Source organism: Centruroides sculpturatus, unplaced genomic scaffold, assembly GCF_000671375.1.
Source record: "Centruroides sculpturatus isolate CEXI.00-Female unplaced genomic scaffold, Cexi_2.0 scaffold91, whole genome shotgun sequence".
In the NCBI taxonomy this organism is placed as follows: domain Eukaryota; kingdom Metazoa; phylum Arthropoda; class Arachnida; order Scorpiones; family Buthidae; genus Centruroides; species Centruroides sculpturatus.
Genome location: NW_019384299.1, coordinates 756,838 through 784,029, shown reverse-complemented (window position 1 = coordinate 784,029; position 27,192 = coordinate 756,838). Strand labels below are relative to the sequence as shown.

The 27,192-nt window shown below is 30.1% G+C and overlaps 2 protein-coding genes across 7 annotated transcripts in view; one reads left to right on the top strand and one right to left on the bottom strand.

Annotated features, from left to right (window-relative positions):
* The window catches only part of LOC111634115 (SLAIN motif-containing protein-like), a 32,003-nt gene extending 8,625 nt beyond the window's left edge, over window positions 1-23,378 (bottom strand). For 2 of the 5 annotated variants that reach the window (XM_023379055.1, XM_023378845.1), the window contains exons 1-5: window positions 22,828-23,378; window positions 9,346-9,494; window positions 4,780-4,857; window positions 2,778-3,017; window positions 2,409-2,447 (exon numbers count right to left, since the gene is read on the bottom strand). In XM_023379055.1, coding sequence (XP_023234823.1) covers window positions 2,409-2,447; window positions 2,778-3,017; window positions 4,780-4,857; window positions 9,346-9,494; window positions 22,828-23,105 — 784 coding nt within the window. In that variant the 5' untranslated portion in view covers window positions 23,106-23,378. Of the gene's footprint in view, window positions 1-2,408; window positions 2,448-2,777; window positions 3,018-4,779; window positions 4,858-6,086; window positions 6,260-8,038; window positions 8,117-9,345; window positions 9,495-22,827 lie in introns of those variants that run through there. The other 3 variants (XM_023378909.1, XM_023378981.1, XM_023379128.1) reach the window with 3 other exon arrangements.
* A 2,142-nt stretch (window positions 23,379-25,520) lies between these two features.
* Window positions 25,521-26,589, top strand: LOC111631079. 2 transcript variants are annotated; one of them, XR_002757654.1, is made up of 3 exons: window positions 25,521-25,578; window positions 25,757-26,004; window positions 26,105-26,589. XR_002757654.1 is itself a non-coding variant. In XM_023375303.1 (2 exons), the coding sequence occupies exon 2, from the start codon at window positions 25,761-25,763 to the stop codon at window positions 26,580-26,582; it is 822 nt and encodes a 273-aa protein (XP_023231071.1). In that variant the 5' UTR covers window positions 25,521-25,578; window positions 25,757-25,760; the 3' UTR covers window positions 26,583-26,589. The 2 variants fall into 2 exon arrangements, 1 of the variants encoding a protein (XP_023231071.1); XM_023375303.1 differs by having other exon boundaries at window positions 25,757-26,589.
* Window positions 26,590-27,192: the final 603 nt, after the last annotated feature.

The following is a 27,192-nucleotide window of genomic DNA, read 5'->3' as shown; positions in this document are numbered from 1 at the left end:
TTCGCAATCACATGTACTTAAGTAACAGCAGCAGACATAATCAATCATTTAAATAGCTACTTTGTTTGTTTTACTTTACATCATAGTGCGTCAATGACTTTCGGGCACTCCAAATAACAATTCCCATAATAATTTGATATTCACAGACAGAAAACCTTCCAAAAGTGTGTTGGGATTCAAAGATTTAGACTATCTCTAGAAACAGCTATTTAATGTATTCTGCTACAAGACTTATTACTAAATTGACAGAATAATATCATACAAATAATGGTTTTCAACATATTTTATAAAAAATAAGTCTAAATAAAAATATCTATTATCTTCATTTTTAAATTATAATAGCAATGCCCATTAATATTAATGATTTTAAGGATAGAAACAGGATCTTTCAGTAGGATAATGCAGAACTTGTGGCAATACATACTAATCAGAAACTGAGAGCTTAAATGGGAAACTCATATAAATTTTCCACATTCGTTAGACATTGCACTATCAAAATGTCACGTTTTCTTCTCTACAAAATTATTTTAACAATAAGAAGATGAACACATTTGGATGATGTCAAAACATGTATCAAAGAATCTAAACAAAACTATTTTTTACAAATCCAAAACTAAGTATTGTATAAACAAGCTTATAAAAAGTTACCATAAGAAAAGTTATGTTATAATAGATTAAATAAGTTTTCAAAACAACTTTTTTTCTAGTTTATTTCAAAGCTAAAATTACTTTTCTATGTAACCAGTACACTGTATAAGATGGCATAATTGAGGCATAAACAACATCGAAATAATAGACAATTTATTCTTTTATGTCTCAATGCAAAATATATTATAATATTGATAACAAATTAATTCATCTACACATTTCAGAGATATTTTTAAAAACTTTTATTGGATGTATAGGATTAATATAATCAAAAGAGAAAAACTTATGAAATTAATAAACTTTAAGCTGAAGAATGTAAAGTTTTGAAGTAACATATATAACTGAATAAAGAAAAATTTGTAATTTGATTACAAATAATTTAAAGCAAAACATTTATTATTAATTAATAAATTTACCAAAACTGATAATCACACAAGTGAGGACCCCCATGATGTGATTCACAGCCCTGATATCAAATGTATATGTCTACAAATTGAACCTCTCTAAGAGAGAAATGACCTGTCAGGATTTCATGAGTCGAATGTAGTCACATGTGGATGTGTCTCAACGTACTGAGACAGACATACTAGGTGGAATAAACCTGTTTGAGTATGTGTTCTTATAAAATCTCGTGTGATGTCTTCCAAGATGTACAGACTCAAACTAAGGAATTTCAGTCCTTGTTGAAAGGAAATTATCCTTCCTTCCAGAATTTGTTCATAGGGCCAGACAGCAATGAAGACTATGAGGAGACAGAAGCTATATCTCTCATTGAATAAGTCTGGGATGCCTTAGCTCACTGGATCTTCAAGTGGACAGAGTCTTGTATTTCAGTCCAGACGCAAGACAAATGATGCAAAGAAAGTCCAAGAAATCTTAACTCCTGATTGCCTAGGGCTTGGCAAGATGGACAGAGTGGAAAGACTAGTTGCTGGTTGGAGAGACACTTGTTGGAGATGGAATTTTGCAAAGACATGACCAAAAAAAGATTAAAGGGAATTTGCAGAAAAAGGAACCATGAGAAAAGGAATGAGGAACCTTGCATCCTTGGGACATAGGTTTTTAATATCTCAGTCCTTCAACTATGCATCTTCTGACTGGTCTTGGTTCCTCATCCACATTTCTTGCCCATTTCCAGGGGAAATTTGAGATCAACTCAGACCATGAACAAGGTTGACACCGAATTCAGACCCTAATTAGTGATGATTGATCTTAGGACTTACACTGTTTACATCAGTTCCATTGTCTTAAGTGTTGAATAAAATATTTTATATCTCTTGATTTTTTTTCCTAATTCAAAAATTTTTGGGGTGAATTTAGGTGATGGTTCAGACTCTATCTGGGGTCTCATATATATACACATATATTTATAAGTAATTTGAATTTATATATTGATCCAAATGTATGACACAGACTAATTATGTATTTAGTCAGGCTTTTAGATGATATATATGCTTGGTGATTTCTTTAATTAATCCAAATTACCATTTAATTGCTTTTAACAAAAGACATATTATCAGATCACACTGATCTAAAACTTAAATTATAATACATTCATTAAATTACATTATTTATGTATAATTATATTGATAAATTATTATATATCCATTATTATACTAATATAAAAATCCTCTCTGATTTCATCATACATTTCTATTAATTAATAAACTTGACAGTAGATTTGTATATAATGATTTGTATATAGTAAAATAAATTATTATTATTATTATTATTAAAAAACAAAAAGTAGGTGTACTTACTTCCTCTTATTGGTATCACTGGAGTAGTTTGCCTTAAACCTTAAAAATTTTAAATTAAATAAAATTTTAATTACAGCATATATACTTTACAAATTTAGATATTAATAAAAATATCCTAAATAAAAATGTTAATGATAAAAAAATTCAGTTGTGGGTAAAATTAATTTAGTTGTACGACAAAAATTTTGCTGTTTTATTATATATACACTTGCATCTGAAAAATTTTACTAAAAATTACAAAAGAGATGGTTGTGAATGATAGTTAAATCACTTACAACCATCAAATGGAACTTTACAAGTTCACTCATAAATGAAATGATTCATGCAGTTTGTAATTTTAATAAGTTGTAACAATAGAAGGAAACTTACTTTCTTCTTGCATTCGTGCTTTTTCATGGACATCAATAAAGTCACTAAGCTGATATAATTCTGGTCTGATGTAGCCATATTCATAATTCGAATCATCATCGATATCACCATTTTTTGCAATATTTATTGCCGGTTCTATAAATGATAATGGTTTAGAGTTTTCGCTTTCTTCTTCTTCCTCTCTACTTTTCTTTTTCTTTGAACGTGTGAATGTACGTGTATCTATAATCCTTGTTTGATCTAAATAATCAAAGACATAAAATTATATTTAAAGAGTAATAATTGGATTTTTTAAGTTGTAAAAATTATTGCTTTTTAAAATGAATTATATTATTCAAATTCTGCTGCAGAAAAATAAAGAAAATCTATTCATATATTGTATACAAAGTTATGAATAAGGAATTTTATTTATTTGAATTTTTGTAAATTACAATGCTAAAAGATAACTGTATTTAACTTTAATTAAAATTTGCAACTATATTTTTACAAATAATCAGATTTATTCGAGCTTTTTGGAAATTATAGAACAACTTTCTTGCATTTAACTGAAAGTAAGTTATTCTGTAATTTTCAAATAGACAAATATAATTAAAATTCAGTTATAAAACATAAGACTAGTGAAACCTCACATCTTTTTCTTTTAATATCTGTATTAAATCAGAGACCAAGATTTTTTAAAAAAACACAGTTATTTTATTCTTTTCCCCCAACAATGAAAAACAAGTTTCATGACTAATGTGTCGGAAGCCTGAGGAGGGATTAAGAAAAATTTAATCCAAAATGCATTGCTGTTTATAAAAGGAAAATACTAAAATAGCTATGATTTTTAAAATATTTTTGTCTCTGATTTAATACAGATATTGGAAGAAAAAGATGTGAGGTTTCACTAGTCTTATGTTTTATAACTGAATTTTAATTAAATTTTATATCCATTCCATTAAAATTCTTTTTTAATTGATTTTTATTAATTTTTTTAAGAAAGGCTTTTTTTAAATAAACAATATAAACAAATATATTTGCAGATTTTATTTAAAATCAAGTACAATTACAGTTTAATGTTGAATTTTTGTAAATTATTATTTACATAATGTTCTAGTAGCATTGCATTAATTGAAGGAGTTATAAAATTTAATAAATATATCTTAAAATCCAATAATTAATATACAGTCAAACCTCGAATAGGTTCACAAACAGAATTTCAAACTCATAATTGCATCACTTGCCAAACAACCTACTCAGCAAGAGTTGGACACAGATTAGAGAGAGAGATAGATGGTGAATTCACTCTACTTCCTATATTAAAGAAAGTCGACGAACCAACCATAAATGACAAGACTACCAATTCAAAAGTTAGTGGTGCCAAGATTGCCTCGCATCATTAGACATCACAACACAAATCATCAACGACATTGCTATTTAAATTAGATTTTATTGTGCATGTCGGAAAGATACTAATTCCATTTTTCAGTATGTGCCACAGCTAAATTTAAATCAGAATTAATTAATAAATATCACATTAATATAAATGGTATCCAAGAATTTGTCTTTAATGGTGTTTAAGTCATATTAAATAACAAATTTATTATTAAATATAATTTTATTATTTCTCATTAATACACAATTGGCACTCGGCACTATATTTAACAGTATTAATTAAATGTAAGAACTTTTAACAAAACATCTTTTAGAAAAGTAATGAATACAGCTAAAAAGGTAAAAAAACAAGGCTTTATTTTGGAGGTCAAGAATGGATTAATCCATTTTGTATTGTTTCTTATGAAAAAACTTTTAGGAATTAATTATGTTCAAAAACCAAGGTTTGCTGTATTATAAATCAATTTAAATTAATGTAAAATTTTACTTATTCATTAGAAAATGTAAAAAAAAATCATTAAAAATTTACTCTTATGCTTTCTATAGGGATCAATTTTATAAAAAAAAAGCTGCATTATTGAAAATTAATTAAAACAAAATGCATAAATAACATAGCTAATACTTTTACCTGCAAGAGCTGAATTTTCTGAAAATGGTTCTTCAATTTCAGCTTCTTCTGCTTCTTGTTCTTTATTTGGAGAAGATACTAAATTATAATAAAAAAATTAACTTATTAATGATTAACAAACTAATTAACATTTAATTATAATTCATATTTTTCTAATCAGTATGTGCGTGTACAATTAACAGAAAATAATAAACTCATTCAATGTCTATTTCACAAAACTTTTTTATAATAAGAATTATTTACTACTAATTATTTGTAAGGGCTTTAATATCAAGTTAATGGCTAGGTTTTGCTAAACAGCAGTTCCTTTCAGGTCATCAACATTAATTATGAGAGTCCTAGACAGCACTCCTGTCAGAGTTTAAAATGGAATTGTTGGATGTGGGTGTAACATCCCACCTCTGTTGTCTGTAGCCAGTCCCAGGTCCAGATTGAGAGAGACAGGTTAATGACAAGAAGGTTGTCCGACCACACAACATAGCCAAATTGGGAAACTAATAAAGCTGGAGGAAGAAGTGAAATCTGTAAGGAGTTACTTTAAAACAAGTCCATACAGTATAAGATATATAAAATAAGGTTGTGTAAACCTTAATTGTGAAGTAACTCCAGATTAAAATATTGTTTTTGATTCCAAGGATTCTTCAAAGACGCTTATCATATGTAATAAAATCTGTTTATTGTAATCACTTTAGAACTAACTTGTCTACATTCATCACATTAAGAGGGGAAATGAAAAAGGCTACAAGTAGAAAAAATTCTGATTTTATTGACTCTGATATTAATGGGACATGCTAAAACAAGCATAAAGTATGTAACTTGAAGCATGTTATTTATTAATTATAATAATTTATTTAATTGTAATTTATCCAATATAGTTTGCCTGCTGGTTTGGACATTACTATCTTTAACTTTTACTATGAGTAAATGATGATTAAAACAATATTTAGCATTTAAAACACTGATTAAGACCGATGATAACTGCTATACTATCATCAAATAGCACACAAAACGACAGCTCCTTGCCTATTTAACTGAAGACGATAAAAATAACCAAATTGTGATTACAATAAACAGTTTTATAGGCATTTTTTAACTTGTATATTTTGGGACTTGCTAATTCTAATAAATGACAATGGTGTCTGTAATTACAATAAGTGAATTTCATTTAATTAATTAAAATAAAACAAACTTCTATACTTTATAAACTGAACAAACCTTAATTTTAGGCCATAAAATGAATAATTTTTAAAATATTTTGAGAATTATCCAATTGTTATTAAATATAAATTTATTATAAATTTTCATACGTATTGAAAGTTCTTCCAATTTGTTAACAAGAGCTGATTTTGCAAGTTGTAATTCTTTATTTTCTGGATCTTCTAAATCTTTTCTTAACCACTTGTATGGATTTAATGATACATCTTCTGTAGTTAAACCTTTAGGAGGCATATATAACCTGTCATAAGACATTAAAAAATCATTTTATAATTGAATATCTTACAGAAAAATTATAATTTATACATTAAATNAGAGTAATAATTGGATTTTTTAAGTTGTAAAAATTATTGCTTTTTAAAATGAATTATATTATTCAAATTCTGCTGCAGAAAAATAAAGAAAATCTATTCATATATTGTATACAAAGTTATGAATAAGGAATTTTATTTATTTGAATTTTTGTAAATTACAATGCTAAAAGATAACTGTATTTAACTTTAATTAAAATTTGCAACTATATTTTTACAAATAATCAGATTTATTCGAGCTTTTTGGAAATTATAGAACAACTTTCTTGCATTTAACTGAAAGTAAGTTATTCTGTAATTTTCAAATAGACAAATATAATTAAAATTCAGTTATAAAACATAAGACTAGTGAAACCTCACATCTTTTTCTTTTAATATCTGTATTAAATCAGAGACCAAGATTTTTTAAAAAAACACAGTTATTTTATTCTTTTCCCCCAACAATGAAAAACAAGTTTCATGACTAATGTGTCGGAAGCCTGAGGAGGGATTAAGAAAAATTTAATCCAAAATGCATTGCTGTTTATAAAAGGAAAATACTAAAATAGCTATGATTTTTAAAATATTTTTGTCTCTGATTTAATACAGATATTGGAAGAAAAAGATGTGAGGTTTCACTAGTCTTATGTTTTATAACTGAATTTTAATTAAATTTTATATCCATTCCATTAAAATTCTTTTTTAATTGATTTTTATTAATTTTTTTAAGAAAGGCTTTTTTTAAATAAACAATATAAACAAATATATTTGCAGATTTTATTTAAAATCAAGTACAATTACAGTTTAATGTTGAATTTTTGTAAATTATTATTTACATAATGTTCTAGTAGCATTGCATTAATTGAAGGAGTTATAAAATTTAATAAATATATCTTAAAATCCAATAATTAATATACAGTCAAACCTCGAATAGGTTCACAAACAGAATTTCAAACTCATAATTGCATCACTTGCCAAACAACCTACTCAGCAAGAGTTGGACACAGATTAGAGAGAGAGATAGATGGTGAATTCACTCTACTTCCTATATTAAAGAAAGTCGACGAACCAACCATAAATGACAAGACTACCAATTCAAAAGTTAGTGGTGCCAAGATTGCCTCGCATCATTAGACATCACAACACAAATCATCAACGACATTGCTATTTAAATTAGATTTTATTGTGCATGTCGGAAAGATACTAATTCCATTTTTCAGTATGTGCCACAGCTAAATTTAAATCAGAATTAATTAATAAATATCACATTAATATAAATGGTATCCAAGAATTTGTCTTTAATGGTGTTTAAGTCATATTAAATAACAAATTTATTATTAAATATAATTTTATTATTTCTCATTAATACACAATTGGCACTCGGCACTATATTTAACAGTATTAATTAAATGTAAGAACTTTTAACAAAACATCTTTTAGAAAAGTAATGAATACAGCTAAAAAGGTAAAAAAACAAGGCTTTATTTTGGAGGTCAAGAATGGATTAATCCATTTTGTATTGTTTCTTATGAAAAAACTTTTAGGAATTAATTATGTTCAAAAACCAAGGTTTGCTGTATTATAAATCAATTTAAATTAATGTAAAATTTTACTTATTCATTAGAAAATGTAAAAAAAAATCATTAAAAATTTACTCTTATGCTTTCTATAGGGATCAATTTTATAAAAAAAAAGCTGCATTATTGAAAATTAATTAAAACAAAATGCATAAATAACATAGCTAATACTTTTACCTGCAAGAGCTGAATTTTCTGAAAATGGTTCTTCAATTTCAGCTTCTTCTGCTTCTTGTTCTTTATTTGGAGAAGATACTAAATTATAATAAAAAAATTAACTTATTAATGATTAACAAACTAATTAACATTTAATTATAATTCATATTTTTCTAATCAGTATGTGCGTGTACAATTAACAGAAAATAATAAACTCATTCAATGTCTATTTCACAAAACTTTTTTATAATAAGAATTATTTACTACTAATTATTTGTAAGGGCTTTAATATCAAGTTAATGGCTAGGTTTTGCTAAACAGCAGTTCCTTTCAGGTCATCAACATTAATTATGAGAGTCCTAGACAGCACTCCTGTCAGAGTTTAAAATGGAATTGTTGGATGTGGGTGTAACATCCCACCTCTGTTGTCTGTAGCCAGTCCCAGGTCCAGATTGAGAGAGACAGGTTAATGACAAGAAGGTTGTCCGACCACACAACATAGCCAAATTGGGAAACTAATAAAGCTGGAGGAAGAAGTGAAATCTGTAAGGAGTTACTTTAAAACAAGTCCATACAGTATAAGATATATAAAATAAGGTTGTGTAAACCTTAATTGTGAAGTAACTCCAGATTAAAATATTGTTTTTGATTCCAAGGATTCTTCAAAGACGCTTATCATATGTAATAAAATCTGTTTATTGTAATCACTTTAGAACTAACTTGTCTACATTCATCACATTAAGAGGGGAAATGAAAAAGGCTACAAGTAGAAAAAATTCTGATTTTATTGACTCTGATATTAATGGGACATGCTAAAACAAGCATAAAGTATGTAACTTGAAGCATGTTATTTATTAATTATAATAATTTATTTAATTGTAATTTATCCAATATAGTTTGCCTGCTGGTTTGGACATTACTATCTTTAACTTTTACTATGAGTAAATGATGATTAAAACAATATTTAGCATTTAAAACACTGATTAAGACCGATGATAACTGCTATACTATCATCAAATAGCACACAAAACGACAGCTCCTTGCCTATTTAACTGAAGACGATAAAAATAACCAAATTGTGATTACAATAAACAGTTTTATAGGCATTTTTTAACTTGTATATTTTGGGACTTGCTAATTCTAATAAATGACAATGGTGTCTGTAATTACAATAAGTGAATTTCATTTAATTAATTAAAATAAAACAAACTTCTATACTTTATAAACTGAACAAACCTTAATTTTAGGCCATAAAATGAATAATTTTTAAAATATTTTGAGAATTATCCAATTGTTATTAAATATAAATTTATTATAAATTTTCATACGTATTGAAAGTTCTTCCAATTTGTTAACAAGAGCTGATTTTGCAAGTTGTAATTCTTTATTTTCTGGATCTTCTAAATCTTTTCTTAACCACTTGTATGGATTTAATGATACATCTTCTGTAGTTAAACCTTTAGGAGGCATATATAACCTGTCATAAGACATTAAAAAATCATTTTATAATTGAATATCTTACAGAAAAATTATAATTTATACATTAAATTCTTAACTAATTAAAATCTTAATTACTTTATTAAGTTTTCAAAATCTTTAGCAATTAAAATTATACTTAAAAAATAATTTTTCTGACAAATCAGTGAAACAAATATCATTTCATATACTTTAAATATAATTATATAAATATTACTATGGAAATTATACATTGAATAAAGATGTAACATAGTCGCTGCCACAGGAATAGCATAAAAAATATGAATTCTAATTCTTTGCTTCTATATAAATCTAACTTAAATTGTCTTAGGCATTACACCTTCATGTAAAACACATGAAGATAGTTAATGGATACCACAAGTCATACTACTACTACCAGAAACATGCTAGAGAACATTTATATAGTTAAATAATAGAAAATAAATAAGTATTAACTAACTTAGTTGTAGAATAATAATAATTAAACTTGCGAGATTGTCGGAGAAGTATTCTTTGTGGGCTTGTATTGCATTGTCAATCTCTGATGTTGCAGTGAAGTTTAAGATAATTTAGTATAAGTACCAGAAATTATTATTATTATTATTTTTCATTTATAATTGAATTTCGTGCATTTCTTGTTTGTTAGAGAGCATGTTAACTTGAGTTAACTGTCTACATTTTATTTCAGGAATGTGGAAAATGAAAATCTATGCCAATTTACAATATATGTGCACCTGTGATGATAAACTTTTGTGAGGGAGACAGAAAGAGAGAAAATATGATATATTTTTCAGTTAGAGAGTCCTTTCCTAACAAAAAATGCTAAAAATATTCTCTGGAAAATTTGCTACCATCTGGATTTTTCTGCATCATTCAGGCCAATATTGATAAAATATGAAAATGTGTAATTTGGGAACCGTACAATTTTTGAGAAGTCAGATTGAAAATGGACCCATTTATTCATATGCTCCATCCTAGTTTCTATTGGTTGTCAGCCCTGTAATTAGATTAGAGCCAGTTTTGGAGCTCTTTTTGGTTGATCCCATTTTTCCTTTGGGCCATCTTAGCTCCTTGTCTGAGATTCAAGATCATCTCTATCTTCCTCTCCAGAAATTCAAAGGTATTTTGTCTTGGATGCAATTCTTTAGCTTTGGTTACTAGTGCAATAATGTAATTCAATTTCCTTTGTAATTATTGCTAATTATGATTGCTAAAATTATAATTGCTCTTTGCATGTTATCTTTTGTATAATTTTAAATTTTTACATGTTACTTTTATAATTTTTCTACATTTACTTTGCGTAAATATAGTATAGTTCTGAATTCATAAATTAAATTTACACCTTTGAATTATATTTTTTTTATATGTTGTTTTCCTATATCAGAGGCAAGCATCCCTCAGTTCCATCTTATTTTTTACTTAAGGCATGAGGGTAAATTAAATTAACAAAATTAAAAGAGATATTAAATGATCATCCTTATAACTTCCCGAGAAAATTAGAAAAATGGCATGAAATGGCATAAAGAATCTATTATTTTATACACAGAGAATTATAAAAATAATTTAATTTGGAGTTATTTTTTGTATTACATTGAAAAAATGAAGAAAATCAGTATCATTTATAAAATATATATTTTGCTAAATATAATTTTTAAATTTAAACAGCTTAAATAAAATTTTTAAAATATAATGAACCAACCACTTTAATCTGTGTGAGGGTCATAAAAGCGCGTCGGAAATACGACTAATTACAAAACTTTTACGTCGGAATGTTTCGAGGATAGAATCGGGACAGGTCTGATGTTAATGACAGAACCCAGATGGGACAAAAACTTTTCGAATTGTAAAACACACGCGGCGCGATGATAAACCAGCAGGGGGAATGTCGACAGAAGGAAAAAGCCTTGTCAAGATGCTCACGAACAAGTGTCGGGTCGAAGCAAGCGGGAGAAAGGGGAGGTCTAAGAACAAAAGGGACATCTGTTAAGTAAGAACGCAGTAGGGGATAAATGGTCATAAGAACATCTGGTGGACCGTTTAGGTTCAAAGATGACAGAGAAAAGGGCCATAACGGAGTAAAATACGAGCGCGAACATTAAAAGCCTCATCATCACCTCTCCAACCTTTCCCGACCCAGATCAGTCTCAAGTTTCGCCTAGAAACAAAAGAATGACCAATCGGGGTAAGGGAGAGGATGAATGGGACCAATCAGAAGGGTGAGATTCGGGAAAAATCTTATAAAACCCCTAAATCTCAAGGACATGGAGCAGATTCTCTCCAATACGCCAGGTCCTCAGCACACGGACATCCATACTCAAGAGAGATTGACAGTCGATTCTGTGCCGTGAACCAGGACTCCGTCATCGGACGCCAGAATTCCGTCATCAAGCGCAAGAGCTCCGTCACAGGACGCAAGAATTTCAGTCTATACCTCATTCGAGCCCCGGGGCATATAAAGAACGGAACACCGGACGTCCAGCTTGTTACGCTTTGTCATTCCTATTGTGTAAGTTAATCTGATGTCAAAATAAACTTTTTTCGTGTAAGACACTTGTCATCTCTGTCTCCTACCGCCACTACCCACATACGGTTTGACCCTAGATTTTCCTGACGTGCAATTAACGTATTGCCCCCAAAATCGGCGAACTTACATCTGCTGTATTCATCAATGTAGTTTTAATAATGGTAAAATTTAAGGAATACTAATGCTTTTGACCCAGTTAATAAGCCATTTTCAGATGTGGACAGTTAGGAAGGAAGATGGATGTAGTAAACAAGGAGGAGGAGGAGGTGAACGATGATGGTGGCAGATGATGTAAAAGATTAAGAAGCTATTGCCAAGCTGGGATTGGCAATAGCTTCTTAATCTTTTGCTGTTTGATAATTTTGGTTGCCTGCAATCTCTCACACTATAGTAAAGTGTGTAAAGAAAGATAAAACTTTAGCAAAGCCTTCTTGTTTAACATTGTTACATTCAATATGCCTCTGAAAGACCTTTAGATATACTGTGTTGTTGCCTGTCTCCTCATTTAAGGCCAGAATGATGCACACTTCACCACACCATTTGTCCACACATCCATGGGTTCTTTACAATTCCATAGGAAGCAATATAGAGCTGGCTTGTATCAGAAAGCTATGCATATATTATTAGCAATGAACCTAAAAATATGTTGAAGGGTTTTGGAGTATGTGAATGTGGAGAAGAGACTTGCTTACATTTAGATATATTTTGGCTGCTGTATGGAACATTCTCAATGATGTAGAGAGTGTTATGTAGCCAGAGGGTGTTTTGTAATGCTAAACTAATAATCTTGTTTAATTCTGTATTCAGATCATAGAGATTAGAACAGTGAACGTAGATGCACTTGATTAGTACATGGAAGATTGCAATTTTATAGCTGAGGGGGTCAAAAAAGAAAGTAGGGATGTAGAAGATTTGAAAGGCCAGCTTTAGGTGACTTTTTGTGGATTTTCTCTTCTATAAGAAGAAGAATGGTTTGAAAAAGTTAAAATTGTCCACACTTAACAGGTCCATTTGTAGAGATAGACCAGTGTTTCTCAATGGGGCGATATCGCCTCCATGTGGGCATTTTTCCATGTTGAGGGACAATTAACAATTTTTATTTTGGGGGCGAAAAACAATTTTCTAAGTGATATAGTAAAACATTATATTAAGATTAATTAAATATTTTATTTGTTATATCGTACAATAATTAATTAAACAAATAACATTATACTAGTCACTAGTCTATTCAATGCAGTATGAATTTGGCGTTAGCCCTGGCCCACGGCATCGGAATTTTGAAGTGAAGGGGGCAACAATTCATTAGAGGTTGAGAAACACTGAGATAGACCATAGAAATTACTATTCATTAGCCAAAGGAAAACATCAAAGTCAAGTTTATTTTTTTGTATATATTTTTGAGTGACAAATAAATGGAAATTAAATTAAATTCGAATTTAATTATCAATACTTAATTTGTAAAGTTACAATTGATTTATACACAATATAAATAGAACACACACAACAATTTGTACAAAAGGCTGTTGCATACAGGTGGAAAAATCAAGACAATGAACGTCAACAACTTTTCATTCTGACCTTGACAAGTAAAATAATGAGTGGTTTAATCAGTCCTTATGCTCATACTGCCAATGTAATTTTGCTGCATGCATGCATTACATCTACGCATGTAAGATTATATTTAAATTCATACTTCCAAAATATATTTCATGATCAGAATTAATTATTTTCTGAATAAAGATGAATCCTGATGATTGAAACTCACCAAGAAATAGTAATAGATTAATGAAATAGGTTAAAAAGTAGAAAGTTAAACAGTATTTATTTTAATTAATATGAACATCATTTTAAGTTAACACTTATGTAATTACTATGAATAAAGTATGAGAATATTTCTAAAAATACAGGTAGTAGTAACTCGGTCTATAATTATAGAATGCTATATATAAACATTCAGATTGTGTGATTAATCATCACAATAATAATTATAAATATCACGAAAACTGGAAAAATAATCAAGCAAAGATGTGTGACAAGTTTTTACATATAAAGGATATTATGACAGAAAAAATTAATTTTACATTTAGTATAATGTCTTTAAAAATTATTAGACAAAAATATAATGTAAGCAATTTATTTTGTTTATTCTACATATTGCTTTTGCGGCAAGAAAATTCTTTTTGCAGTGTTTTTCCTGATTACAAGTGAAGTGGCTTGAAAGTACACACATTTATTGTAACTTTAGATTTGCTCCATTAAAGTGGTAACTTAAAACATGGAAGTTGTTAAAATTATTTAATTTAAAACTCATTTTCTGTATTAAATGTAAAAATGAAGAAAGAATAATATTGTTTACAAACTGTTAAATTTATGAAGCAAAAATTGAAGAGAGACAGTTCATTAATAATAAAATCAGCAACATTAACAGAACGACTTTAAGTAAAAATCAAAATAATAAATAATATAATTAGTAAAGACTTGGTGAGGGATGGGGCCCGACATACCCAGGATGGACTATCCCTAAAAATTTCCTAAGTTTTCCAATCTGACCAGATTTGTTTCCAAGTCTTCCAAAGTGATAGGCTGGCATTGTAACTGCTCAAACCTTTAAAGTGGCATAGTTGACTTTAACAGAATTAAGGTACATGCATGTTTGTGTACATATTATACATTATTTTATCAGGTGTAATTATAATGCTTGGAGGAAAAGTACAATATTTTAGTAAGAAAAATGAGTTTTTACACATAAAATACACATCAAATTAAAGATAAATGATTGATTTTATGTATTTTTAGAAAAATAATCTAAAAGAGCCTTTCAGATGCTGTATGAACATATTTCTAATCAAGAAAAAAATATAATGGGTTTGACTTTTAAAGCTTTTGCAGATGTATTAGATGTATCTGAATGCCAATGATAGCATGAAAAATTTTGTATGGGAAGCTGGAACTTAAAAGAGAAAGCTGAATATGGATATATATAGGAAACTGATCTAAATGTTGTGGATCAAATCCAAAATCAACACACTTAGGAACTAGCTAAAATGACTAAACCATTCTCAGAAAACAATTAAGAATTAGTTGTAATTAATAAGAAAAATATAAACTCACTCAAAAAACAGCTCCCTTAGGAGCTGGATAAGAAAAGAAAATAATTACATTATTACAATATATAACTTTTATTTCCTGTCAATATAACAATCCATTTTTAAATCAGATTATTAGCAGATATAATACAAAATTGGACAGCACACGGACTATTTAATAGAAAAAACTTTTTATCATACAGGCGTTAATTACCAATGACTGTCTCAGACCAACAATAACAGAAATATTATATACATTTGGGAGGCCCTCCTTACCAACATACTAAATCCCTGCAACACCCCCACACTTGATTTGCCCCCTTTGTGGATCAGTTTGTATAATTCTCTAAACCAACATATCTAGCTCCGCAATTTGGAGGCACACAGCACATGTGCATTACAACTGCACATGTTTTTGTTTGAAATTATTTTATGTTCTACTGTTGCTTCCATTCCAAAATGGTAATACACTTGGAATAGTCAGTTATTTGTAACCAAAAAAAAGGAATTTAACCGTTTTAACGGCCTGAAGAAGACAAAAATAATTAGCGTCGAAAGCGATTGTCGGTCTGACGACAGTCATTGGTAATTAACGCCTGTATGATAAAAAGTTTTTTCTAGCAGATATAAAAAAATAACTTTATGTCAACATCAAATATCATAAAATACAAGCAGATAAAGACTAAACACCAAAGCTTGCTCTGAAAGATGGGTTACTTGTCCAACAAAGTCATCTTATTCATCCACAACAGTATCTTATGTACTGTACCACGTAAATCATGATACATATCATGTAAGATATTGTCCATTTTGAATTTCAAGCACTAACCTAATCACTGTTTTTTAAAAATTTAACTCAATTAATTAGTGTTGAAGTCTGTACCTACATCATAAAGGAAATAGCCTTTTCTCAATAATATACAACAAATGTATAAAGAAAAGTAAAGTTTTTAAGAGAAAGTCTTCCACATCCACTCATTTACTTGCTCATTACTGCTTTTACTCACTATCATCTTTTCTATTCACTGCAAATCCAATTATGTAAAGAAAATTTTTAAAAAACAAAATGCTATTTTTACTTTTAACCTGGTCAAATTTTATGCTAGCGACATCAATAACTTATTAAAATGTGTTGACGTCTTATCCAAGTTTAATTTCATAATAACATTCAATAATTATTCATCACTGAGGGTTGGTAATTTTTAAAAACTTAAAGAATTTTCTAAAATTTAACAAAATGCAAATAATAAATTTTTAACTTTTTATAATTTTAAAGTACAGTATTCAATGTTATATACTTGAGCAAAAATATCAGATTTATTAATAATGATACCATAAGTTTGTTAAAATCTAATAAAATATATGTAACTTTCTCTTTGATTTAGAATAAAATTTGATTTAGAATAAAAAAATTACAGAGAATCTCGGAAAGATTGATCAGAACTATGACTTATTGTCTACATCTTAATCGGTAATATTAATATGTGAATAATTTATAAGCGATGCGTAACAGCTGCACTGCATGCAACAGACCATCTGTTTACTGACCCATTCAAATTGCAAGCATTTATTTTTTAAAACAAAAAATTGTAATAGACTAAATAATTTACAAATGATATTATCTTTAATTATATATAATTAGACTAAAACAAATAATAAAAAAAATAAATAACTAAACTTTAGTAATAACAGAATTATCAAATATATCAGTTAAGAGATATTATAGAAAGAAATATACATTAATTATCAAGAATAGAAACCGAAATTCAGCAGAGTTTAATAAGTGATCATTAAAAATGTTTTAAGTAATTTAAAATATCTAAACCTTAATATAGATTCAATGCTGGACCCCCAGAGTGGATCCAGCATTGAATCCAAGTGGACAAAAATCACTTGGAATTTTTCACAAGTGGTCTGTCCCAGATACATCAGGTCCCGTCCCTTACCCCGACTGCCACCCTCATCAAGATACTTTAATTAAACTTTCTTACTAAAATATGAAAAAGATATAAAATTTACAGAGAATCTAGACAAGTTTGGATTACTTATCACATATCTGTGAGATATTATTACGCTTATCATCTTACATCAAATATTTCTGCAGTTACTCAAGTTACTCAACCTACGTCATCATAAATACCTCTCTTTCTCCAGAATTTACAATGAAACTCTTAATATTCATAATCATAAATATTATATTTAAAAATAGAAACTAACAGAGTAAACATTTTCTTTCGGCAATAATTATTAAATAAAAATAACTTCATATAAGACTCACGAGAAACTTTTTATAAAAAATCATAAAACTGAAATTAAATATTTTATGATGTAACAAAAAATACTTTCAATATCTTGTACTTATAATCAAATTGACTGAAAACAGTTTGTTTTTCATTTAATATATCAGTACACTACTGATTACCTAGACAGTCTTTAATTTTCTCATATTGTGTAGTCCAGAATTAGCCAGTGTAAGTGAAAAATGCAACATTCATAAGAATTAAGTGACCATTTGAAACTTTTGATCAAACTTGAAGTTCCATATAGGACAGAGATTTTTCCCATCTTGGTCAGTTGTGTAGAAAGAATGATGCTCCATCATCCAAACTATCAATGATAAATATGAATTTCCATAACAATAGGATGATAACTTAATACAAAATCAACTTTTCAAAAAAAATAAATAAATAAATAAAGTAATTTCTGCCAATATTGCAAAAATTGTAATGAAGTAGGAAACATCTACTTTCCAATTTATTATAATTACTTTCCAATATATTAGACCAAGCCTTTTATCCTTCCTTAAATAGGATAGCCATATTCTTGTCAATTTAACTCTATAATCCTTTATGTCAGGTATAGTATTTCCTACAACCAACAAATATCCAATAATTTAACTACGAACAATTTATTAATCTATTTTATCTTATACATATGCATTTAGGGTTGATGTAAATTCTCAACCCGTCATAAGTGCCATATAATTTGTGCACGCTTTCATAAAAACAGCATATGTTCTTTTATACTATACCTAACAAAGGATTAGAGTTAAACTAATAAGTTTTTTATGTAAAACTATAATCATTATTATTCAAGGACAACAGATTTTTTTACTTTTATCAAAGATTGTATGAAACTCACAAAATCATTATTTTTTTAGTTTGAAAAGCATGTGTATAAAATGATTATATCAGTGATCATGTATGTGTATATGCAATTATAATATAGACAAGCATATACAGGGCATTTCAAAAAACATTAACACTAATGTGAATGTAACTTGTTATTTAACTTGATAGTTCATAACAACCCAACTGCAGAGTTTAAAAAAAGTATGATCCTACTATTCCTCCACAGTGACTGTATACCTTTTTCATATACATGCTAGCAAAGGACTCTGCACATTGCAATGGTTATATTTAATAGTCATACATACACAATGATTGTATTAATATCTGTACATGCAACAATTATATTAATGGCCATATATAAGTAATGATTGTCAACAGCATATCTAGGTATCCTATAAGGCATTGGATACTTTCCAGTATGCATCAATCTCAGCCATAACCGATAACGGTTTAATAAGCTTTTACTGGAATGTCTGGCAACCTAATAAGATGGCAGAATCAAACAGCTCTGTGTTGGCATTTGCAGACTTATTTTGTCAAAATAACTTTGGACTAATATGGATTACTAGTAAAAATGTTGTTAATACAACCATGGAAGCAGCCATATTGCTTCATTCATCACTGCTTACCACATCTGTGGTCTGACAAGTGCAATGTGCATTGATTGTTGCATAAACAAACTTGTCAGTGAATATCTAAACACATTTAGTACACTTCAGTTCACCAATGCACTGATGCATACTGGAATGTATCCATCAGAAATAAGTTTGTGCATAAATTTTGCTTCATCTCGTAGATAAATCAACAAAGGCTAAAAAAGACTAAATCAACATAAAAATAAATATTAAAACATATTTTTATTTTTTCTATATTTTACTTATTTTTAACTGTTGGTTAAAGAACAGAATTTTGGTATTAGTGTAGTATGCCTCCATATTAGAATGTTTAATTCTTCATTTTTTAGAAATCAAAATAAAGACCAACAATGTTGCCAAAAGTTTATCAGCCTTTATTTTTACTTACAAAATGAAGAAATTAAACAAAAATAAAAAAAATTATTGTATTGGTATAAAAATATGCTTGTTGATTCACCATTCAGAGCCTGTACACACTAGGCGTTTTTCAACGCGCGTTAAACGCCGAGCTAACATGCGTTAGCTCGGCGTTCGACGTGCGTTAGTTCGGCGTTAGCACTGGCTCAGTTTTAAAATGGACGTGAAAGTAATTGATTGTGTGTGCCTCCTCCATCGTCGCTATAAGGCAGCACATATATCTCAAAGCGCCCGTAAAGTGCCCGCAAAACGTGCGTTTTAACAAAAATCTATAAACGCGCGTTTAACGCGCACTTGACGTTTGAGTGTGTACGCCTACATAGAACTCTTGGTTCTTTAAAACGCGCGTTGAAAAACACCTAGTGTGTACAGGCTCTCAACGATATCTTAGCTGAGATAGCATGTCAGTTTCCTTTGAATTCATTTATTTTTTACTTTTTTTTGTATAAATAAAATTTTGTAAAAAATTTTTTAAAAAGTTCTACTATGGAGACAATCTACCACGACGGGGATTAAAGTTTTCTCATGTGGAGACATACTGTACTAATACCGAGCATCGCTCTTCCACTCTCCCGAAATATACCTGTAACAATTATATTGACAGCTAAACACTTATAATAGCTAAATTGACAGTAAACACATACAAATAATTAAATAAATAGTAGCACATACATATAAATATGCTATGATCAATATTATTTAATTATTAACTGTAGCATGTATATAACTGTCACAAGCATAAAAATCAATTTACAGCCCTAAAGCAAGAAATCCAATGCAAATTGTCTAAGAAACTAGAAGTTACTTTTAGGTGTATGTTTATATATATAAAGGTAAAATTGCAGTTCTGAATGAGAAGTTTGGAACCCCCAACAATTCCTTTGACTTTTTTATTCCTACAAGCATATTCTACAGCACTTGATAAAATCACAACCACACCATTCACATACAATTACAACTCCAAACGAGACGGACGAGACCTCATCAGAGCCATCAATCAATCAATCAATCAATCATTTTATTTTTTACATGTAATATACATATATCCTGACCCCGCTGTGGCATTATCAGGAAAAACTATACAATAAGTTTAATTAATATTACAATATAAAATGTATAATACAGTATTAATTTATATATTATTTGTTATNTATAACTAAACGTAACGTTGGAAAAATAAAATTAATAACTTTCGTAAAACATCTGCAGAAGACCTTTCGTGACTCACAGCTGAAATTGGCACCGCAACGCCACTCGCGGGATTTTTTTTTTTTTTTTTTCCTTATTTTTAATATAATTAAACCTAACCTGAACTCGTACCGTCGAATCGAAAATTTCATTAAAATGGAAGAATTTGTCTTAAAATTGTTTTCGGTTGGTAAAATTTAATTAATTAAACAATCGTACTTTTGTGAATATATAAATATTACGTTATCAATCCAAAAGGGTCAAATAACCCCAGGAATTTTTCGGTGTGTGGTCTATCATGATATATCGGACTGCAATCCTCGGCATACAGCCGCCCCATTGCGGGTTTGGTAAAAATGGCCCACTTAATGCTCACGAGGAATAAAGAGTTAACACTAGATAAATTAAGCTTTTTGCCATTTTTTTAACAGTTAAAAATATAAAAAGTTTTTTATTATAAAATATCATAACAGATGGCGCAACTAAATCTTGCTGGAAAGTTAAGCAACTCGTTGCTGGATTTTTTTTATTTACTATTTTCAGTTATTTTAATGAAGAAAAAAGAACATATTTACCTTTCTGAAGTTTTCTGAATTGATAACCTGCCGCGAAATAACGAAAATATATGAGATAAAGCCGGAATTTTCGGAAATTCTTACATTTCAATATGGCGCCCAGCCTATATGAACAACAAAAATTCAAAATTATTATTGGTTAATTCAAACTTTATCAAAAATAATAACAACAGCAATTATTTATTGTGACATCGTCACAATGCTCTCGATTTTAGTATTGTGTTGCCCCCTGTACAGTACATCATACTTTTCAAGTTAATTAATGTAGTTACGATATTTTTTATTGCAGGATAACGCTAGGTATACCACAAATTACGCGCTCCATCTGAGCAATAAGCTGTCCTCGGCGCCAGGTAGGTATTAGTCCATCAATCGGAAAGAATTTTAGAACCCGGAAACAAATTGATGGACAAGATAGATGACGACCTAAGAAAAAGGACTGACGATGTAACGCTGTTGTTCGCAGAGGAGTGGAGAAAAGATAGATAGACATCGAGGTCTTCGGTCTACGACTGCACTATATTGAGGACGAAGAAGCACGAATTTCGTTATTTAATGGGCCACCAGTGGTCAAGCAGTCTTCGTACCCTGAACACTGGGAGTTCGGTCGAGGGTTCGCGCTTCGCTCGGACGGGTTGGCCATGTGGAGTTTTCCGGATTTTCTGCACGTTTGTAACACGTAAATAGGGGCCAGTTTCCCTTAAAAAGACCTCCCGGAAGACAGATCGCCCAAGTGTTGCGTTGCCATAACTTAAATAAAATGATAAAAATAATCTTAACAAATGAGAGCAAGTGGAAAAAATGCCCTCCAAATTTTCCAGAAAGGAATCCGAAATTATCGGTCAAGATTGAAGAGTAGGGAAGTGATAGTACAGGAAAAGGATTTTCTTCTCGTAGCCATTCTCAATCATGCAGTTTCTCATTGGTACCAGTGATGGACTATGGCACAGGCGCAAGAAGCGCATTCTTTGGACCTCCGAAAGACAGCAGTTTCAGAAAGAGATACAATCTGCGAATCTCAAGCACAAATATCTTCATCTAGAGTCTAGACAAATTGCCATTAGTCAAACCATAAACGGCCTAGTAAACCTGTTAAACCTGTCCTATTTCGAGAGATGGTAGGACTTAAATTAATAATGAACTTTGTCATTTGCACCAGAGCATACTCGCATCTGCCAAGACTCGTCGTCACTTGTCTCGACCGACGTGGAGCACTAAGAATAAGCAGTATATCAATTCTAGATAAAAACAGACCTTTGGAGGCGAATATCCGGCAAAGGGTCGCACGTACAGATATGGTTTCATCAACTTTTCCATTCACACAAGGGGTCCGTCTATAACTCTGGGAGGTGGCAATCCCTCAAGTTTGCATCTTATCCCAACAAGGTCCCAACCAGTGGTGATATTCGAAATATTTAACAAAGGGTTCGCTAACAGAAAATTTTTCCTTAATTTTTTTTCGCTCAAATGGTGCATCGGAAGGCTCTAGTTTAGTAGTGTTACAGAGTATAATATGTATATTTTAATATATATTTTTAAAAAGAATCAAAACCATTGAGAAATGTTACATGTGTTTAACAAGGTTCGGAAAACTTTGAAAATGTTAACAACGGGTTCGGCCGAACCCGTGCGAACCCGCTGAATATCACCACTGGTCCCAACCGCCTCATTCGGAACTCAATGGCCGAGTGCAGATGCAGCTCCGACAGCATAACCCACAACCTAATGTAACGCATAACCACGTGTAACCCATAACCCGTAGCAAAAAATTGACTTACCAGGAGTCGTCGTCAGATAATTCCAATTGATCGATGTCGATAAATTCTTCCATGTTCGTTTCGAGGTCGACAGACGATAAATTCAACTGTTTGAGGCCATTATCCGAGACGTAACCGCCGAGAGACTTGGATCTCCTTTCTTTACCCGAACCTTTGGTCTTTTCTTCCTTCACTTGATTTTTCAGCTGTTCGTTTTGAAATTCCAATTTCTGTACCAAACACTGCAACTTCTTAACTTCTTCGTAAGGATCCGCGCTCTTTTCCTTAATCGAATTCATTTTCTTTTTCCCAACTTTTATCAAAAAAATAAATAAATAAATAAATAAAACTTTGTTTTTGAAATTCGATAAGCCTAATTTTCCAATAAGTACATTTTCGGCGAATATACAATTAAATATGCGTCGAAAGTGACCGTAAACGTTCGATTATTTCATATTATTTCAAATAAATCGGATATAACTAAACGTAACGTTGGAAAAATAAAATTAATAACTTTCGTAAAACATCTGCAGAAGACCTTTCGTGACTCACAGCTGAAATTGGCACCGCAACGCCACTCGCGGGATTTTTTTTTTCCCCCCCCCTTATTTTTAATATAATTAAACCTAACCTGAACTCGTACCGTCGAATCGAAAATTTCATTAAAATGGAAGAATTTGTCTTAAAATTGTTTTCGGTTGGTAAAATTTAATTAATTAAACAATCGTACTTTTGTGAATATATAAATATTACGTTATCAATCCAAAAGGGTCAAATAACCCCAGGAATTTTTCGGTGTGTGGTCTATCATGATATATCGGACTGCAATCCTCGGCATACAGCCGCCCCATTGCGGGTTTGGTAAAAATGGCCCACTTAATGCTCACGAGGAATAAAGAGTTAACACTAGATAAATTAAGCTTTTTGCCATTTTTTTAACAGTTAAAAATATAAAAAGTTTTTTATTATAAAATATCATAACAGATGGCGCAACTAAATCTTGCTGGAAAGTTAAGCAACTCGTTGCTGGATTTTTTTTATTTACTATTTTCAGTTATTTTAATGAAGAAAAAAGAACATATTTACCTTTCTGAAGTTTTCTGAATTGATAACCTGCCGCGAAATAACGAAAATATATGAGATAAAGCCGGAATTTTCGGAAATTCTTACATTTCAATATGGCGCCCAGCCTATATGAACAACAAAAATTCAAAATTATTATTGGTTAATTCAAACTTTATCAAAAATAATAACAACAGCAATTATTTATTGTGACATCGTCACAATGCTCTCGATTTTAGTATTGTGTTGCCCCCTGTACAGTACATCATACTTTTCAAGTTAATTAATGTAGTTACGATATTTTTTATTGCAGGATAACGCTAGGTATACCACAAATTACGCGCTCCATCTGAGCAATAAGCTGTCCTCGGCGCCAGGTAGGTATTAGTCCATCAATCGGAAAGAATTTTAGAACCCGGAAACAAATTGATGGACAAGATAGATGACGACCTAAGAAAAAGGACTGACGATGTAACGCTGTTGTTCGCAGAGGAGTGGAGAAAAGATAGATAGACATCGAGGTCTTCGGTCTACGACTGCACTATATTGAGGACGAAGAAGCACGAATTTCGTTATTTAATGGGCCACCAGTGGTCAAGCAGTCTTCGTACCCTGAACACTGGGAGTTCGGTCGAGGGTTCGCGCTTCGCTCGGACGGGTTGGCCATGTGGAGTTTTCCGGATTTTCTGCACGTTTGTAACACGTAAATAGGGGCCAGTTTCCCTTAAAAAGACCTCCCGGAAGACAGATCGCCCAAGTGTTGCGTTGCCATAACTTAAATAAAATGATAAAAATAATCTTAACAAATGAGAGCAAGTGGAAAAAATGCCCTCCAAATTTTCCAGAAAGGAATCCGAAATTATCGGTCAAGATTGAAGAGTAGGGAAGTGATAGTACAGGAAAAGGATTTTCTTCTCGTAGCCATTCTCAATCATGCAGTTTCTCATTGGTACCAGTGATGGACTATGGCACAGGCGCAAGAAGCGCATTCTTTGGACCTCCGAAAGACAGCAGTTTCAGAAAGAGATACAATCTGCGAATCTCAAGCACAAATATCTTCATCTAGAGTCTAGACAAATTGCCATTAGTCAAACCATAAACGGCCTAGTAAACCTGTTAAACCTGTCCTATTTCGAGAGATGGTAGGACTTAAATTAATAATGAACATTTCAATTTCAATTGAATATTGTAAGTATTTTGATCTTTATTAATGTATTAATTACTGTATATTGTATACAACTGAATACAAGAACGATTATTAGAATATGAATGCATAATTTACTCGTTATTAGCATTTACAATTTTTCATAAAACTCATCTGTCCACACTAAATTAAGCCTTTTGCCATTTTATAATAATTAATAATATAAAATAATTTTATAACAAAATCTCATAACAGATGCCGCCACAGACAATTTTATTTATTATATTTGATAATATAACATGAGATTTTATTTTAAAAATAACTATCGGCCGAAAAGTTACGCAACTCGTTGCTTGATTTTTTTTAATTTTAGCAAAAGGAATGAATATAAAACAAAAAATATTTTGATGCAAAAAAAAATAAAAAAAAAATAAATATTTCTCAACAATACGAAATAGCCCATTGTTAGTCTATTGTTGCTCTGCATTGTTGAAAGTCGAGTAACTGCGTTTCGGAAAGAAATTTTATTTAATTTATTGATATTGCGTCAATTTCAATTGAATATTGTAAGTATTTTGATCTTTATTAATGTATTAATTACTGTATATTGTATACAACTGAATACAAGAACGATTATTAGAATATGAATGCATAATTTTTTAATATTTTCCAAACATAGTAAAATTAAATTTCTCATATTCGTTGATTTTATTATAATAAATTTACATTTAAATTTTTTTACAGATTAATGATGTTACTTTATGGGTACTGCCGATTAATTCTTATCGGAGTCCAATTATTTCTACCTTTGTGGTGTTTATTGGCTGTTATATACACTCTGATTGAGATTGGTGTGTATATTTCGAAAATAATATATGTTCGACGTAGGAGTCGAAAGGATTCCATAGACCAATTCCGCTTGGTTCGATATCAGAAAAGATCGAAACAAGAATTTGCTCAGAATCACCCAAGTTATAATGATTATTATAATCGTAAGGAAATAGAGAAAACAAGGAAAAATTCTTGTCCTGAGTCGTCAAATATTTCTATAAATATAAGAAGCAATAATACAAAAAATAATGAAATTTTCAGTTCATACAGTTCTAGTAGACGAATAATGGAAAAAATGCAATTGAAGAGTTCCATTAATCAGTCTGCTGAAGAAAAGCCTACTGAAAATATATCTGAAAGCAATTCTTCGATAGCCATTCCAACAACATTAAAAAAAGGCATATCTTATCGAAGAAATCTTCTCATATATAACTCTCTTGGAACTCGAATACAAACTGAACCTATACCTGCTCATCTTCCTGCATTAGAAGAACGTAATAGAGATAAAAAGTTGGAAGAAAAACGACTGGAATGGTTGTTGTCTGGAGTAAAACAAGCCTGCAAGAAGAAAGATTGTACAAAAAGTGGTATTTATTGCGGTAGCCAACAAGGCTTGGTTCGATATCAGGAAGGTTCGAAACAAGAATTTGCTCAGTATCAAAAAGTGGATCTAAATTACTCAAATTGCAATGATTATTATAATCAGAAGCAAATAGATAAGAAAAAGAAAAGAACTTAAACATTGAAAGACAGTATTGAAAAAGTTCAATACATAAATAATATATTTTATTTATTATATTATTACGTTAAATATATTCAATATATTCGTTTTCTAAATTATTTCCATACTGTATATATATTACAGCACAATTTTTTGTATATAAATCATTTTAAAACAAATTTTATTTAATAAATAATATTTATATATCGGTAACGAAAAGTTCTTTATGCTTTATTTTATACACAATCAATTTTAACAATACATTTTCAGTAGTTAAAAAAAATCATCTCTAAACGGTATCTTAATTTTTACATTTCTCTTCCTCTGATGACATAAAACTTATTAGGATATACAGTAGACCTCCCTATAACGCGAAGATACGTTCCTCGTTATACGAATTTCGCGCTGTAGGAATCCTTGGGCTGTGATTGGCTCACGTATTTGACACGTGTGAAGTTTACGGACTACGGCTGTTTGAAAGGTTTTCTTCCATAAAATTAATCGATTCTAGACTAATTCGACTTAACATTTCCAAAATACGTACAGTATATTTTTTTTTTGGAAATAATCCATATAAACTACGCTATAAACAAAAAATTGTAGGATTACTTACCGAGTGTGCACCATT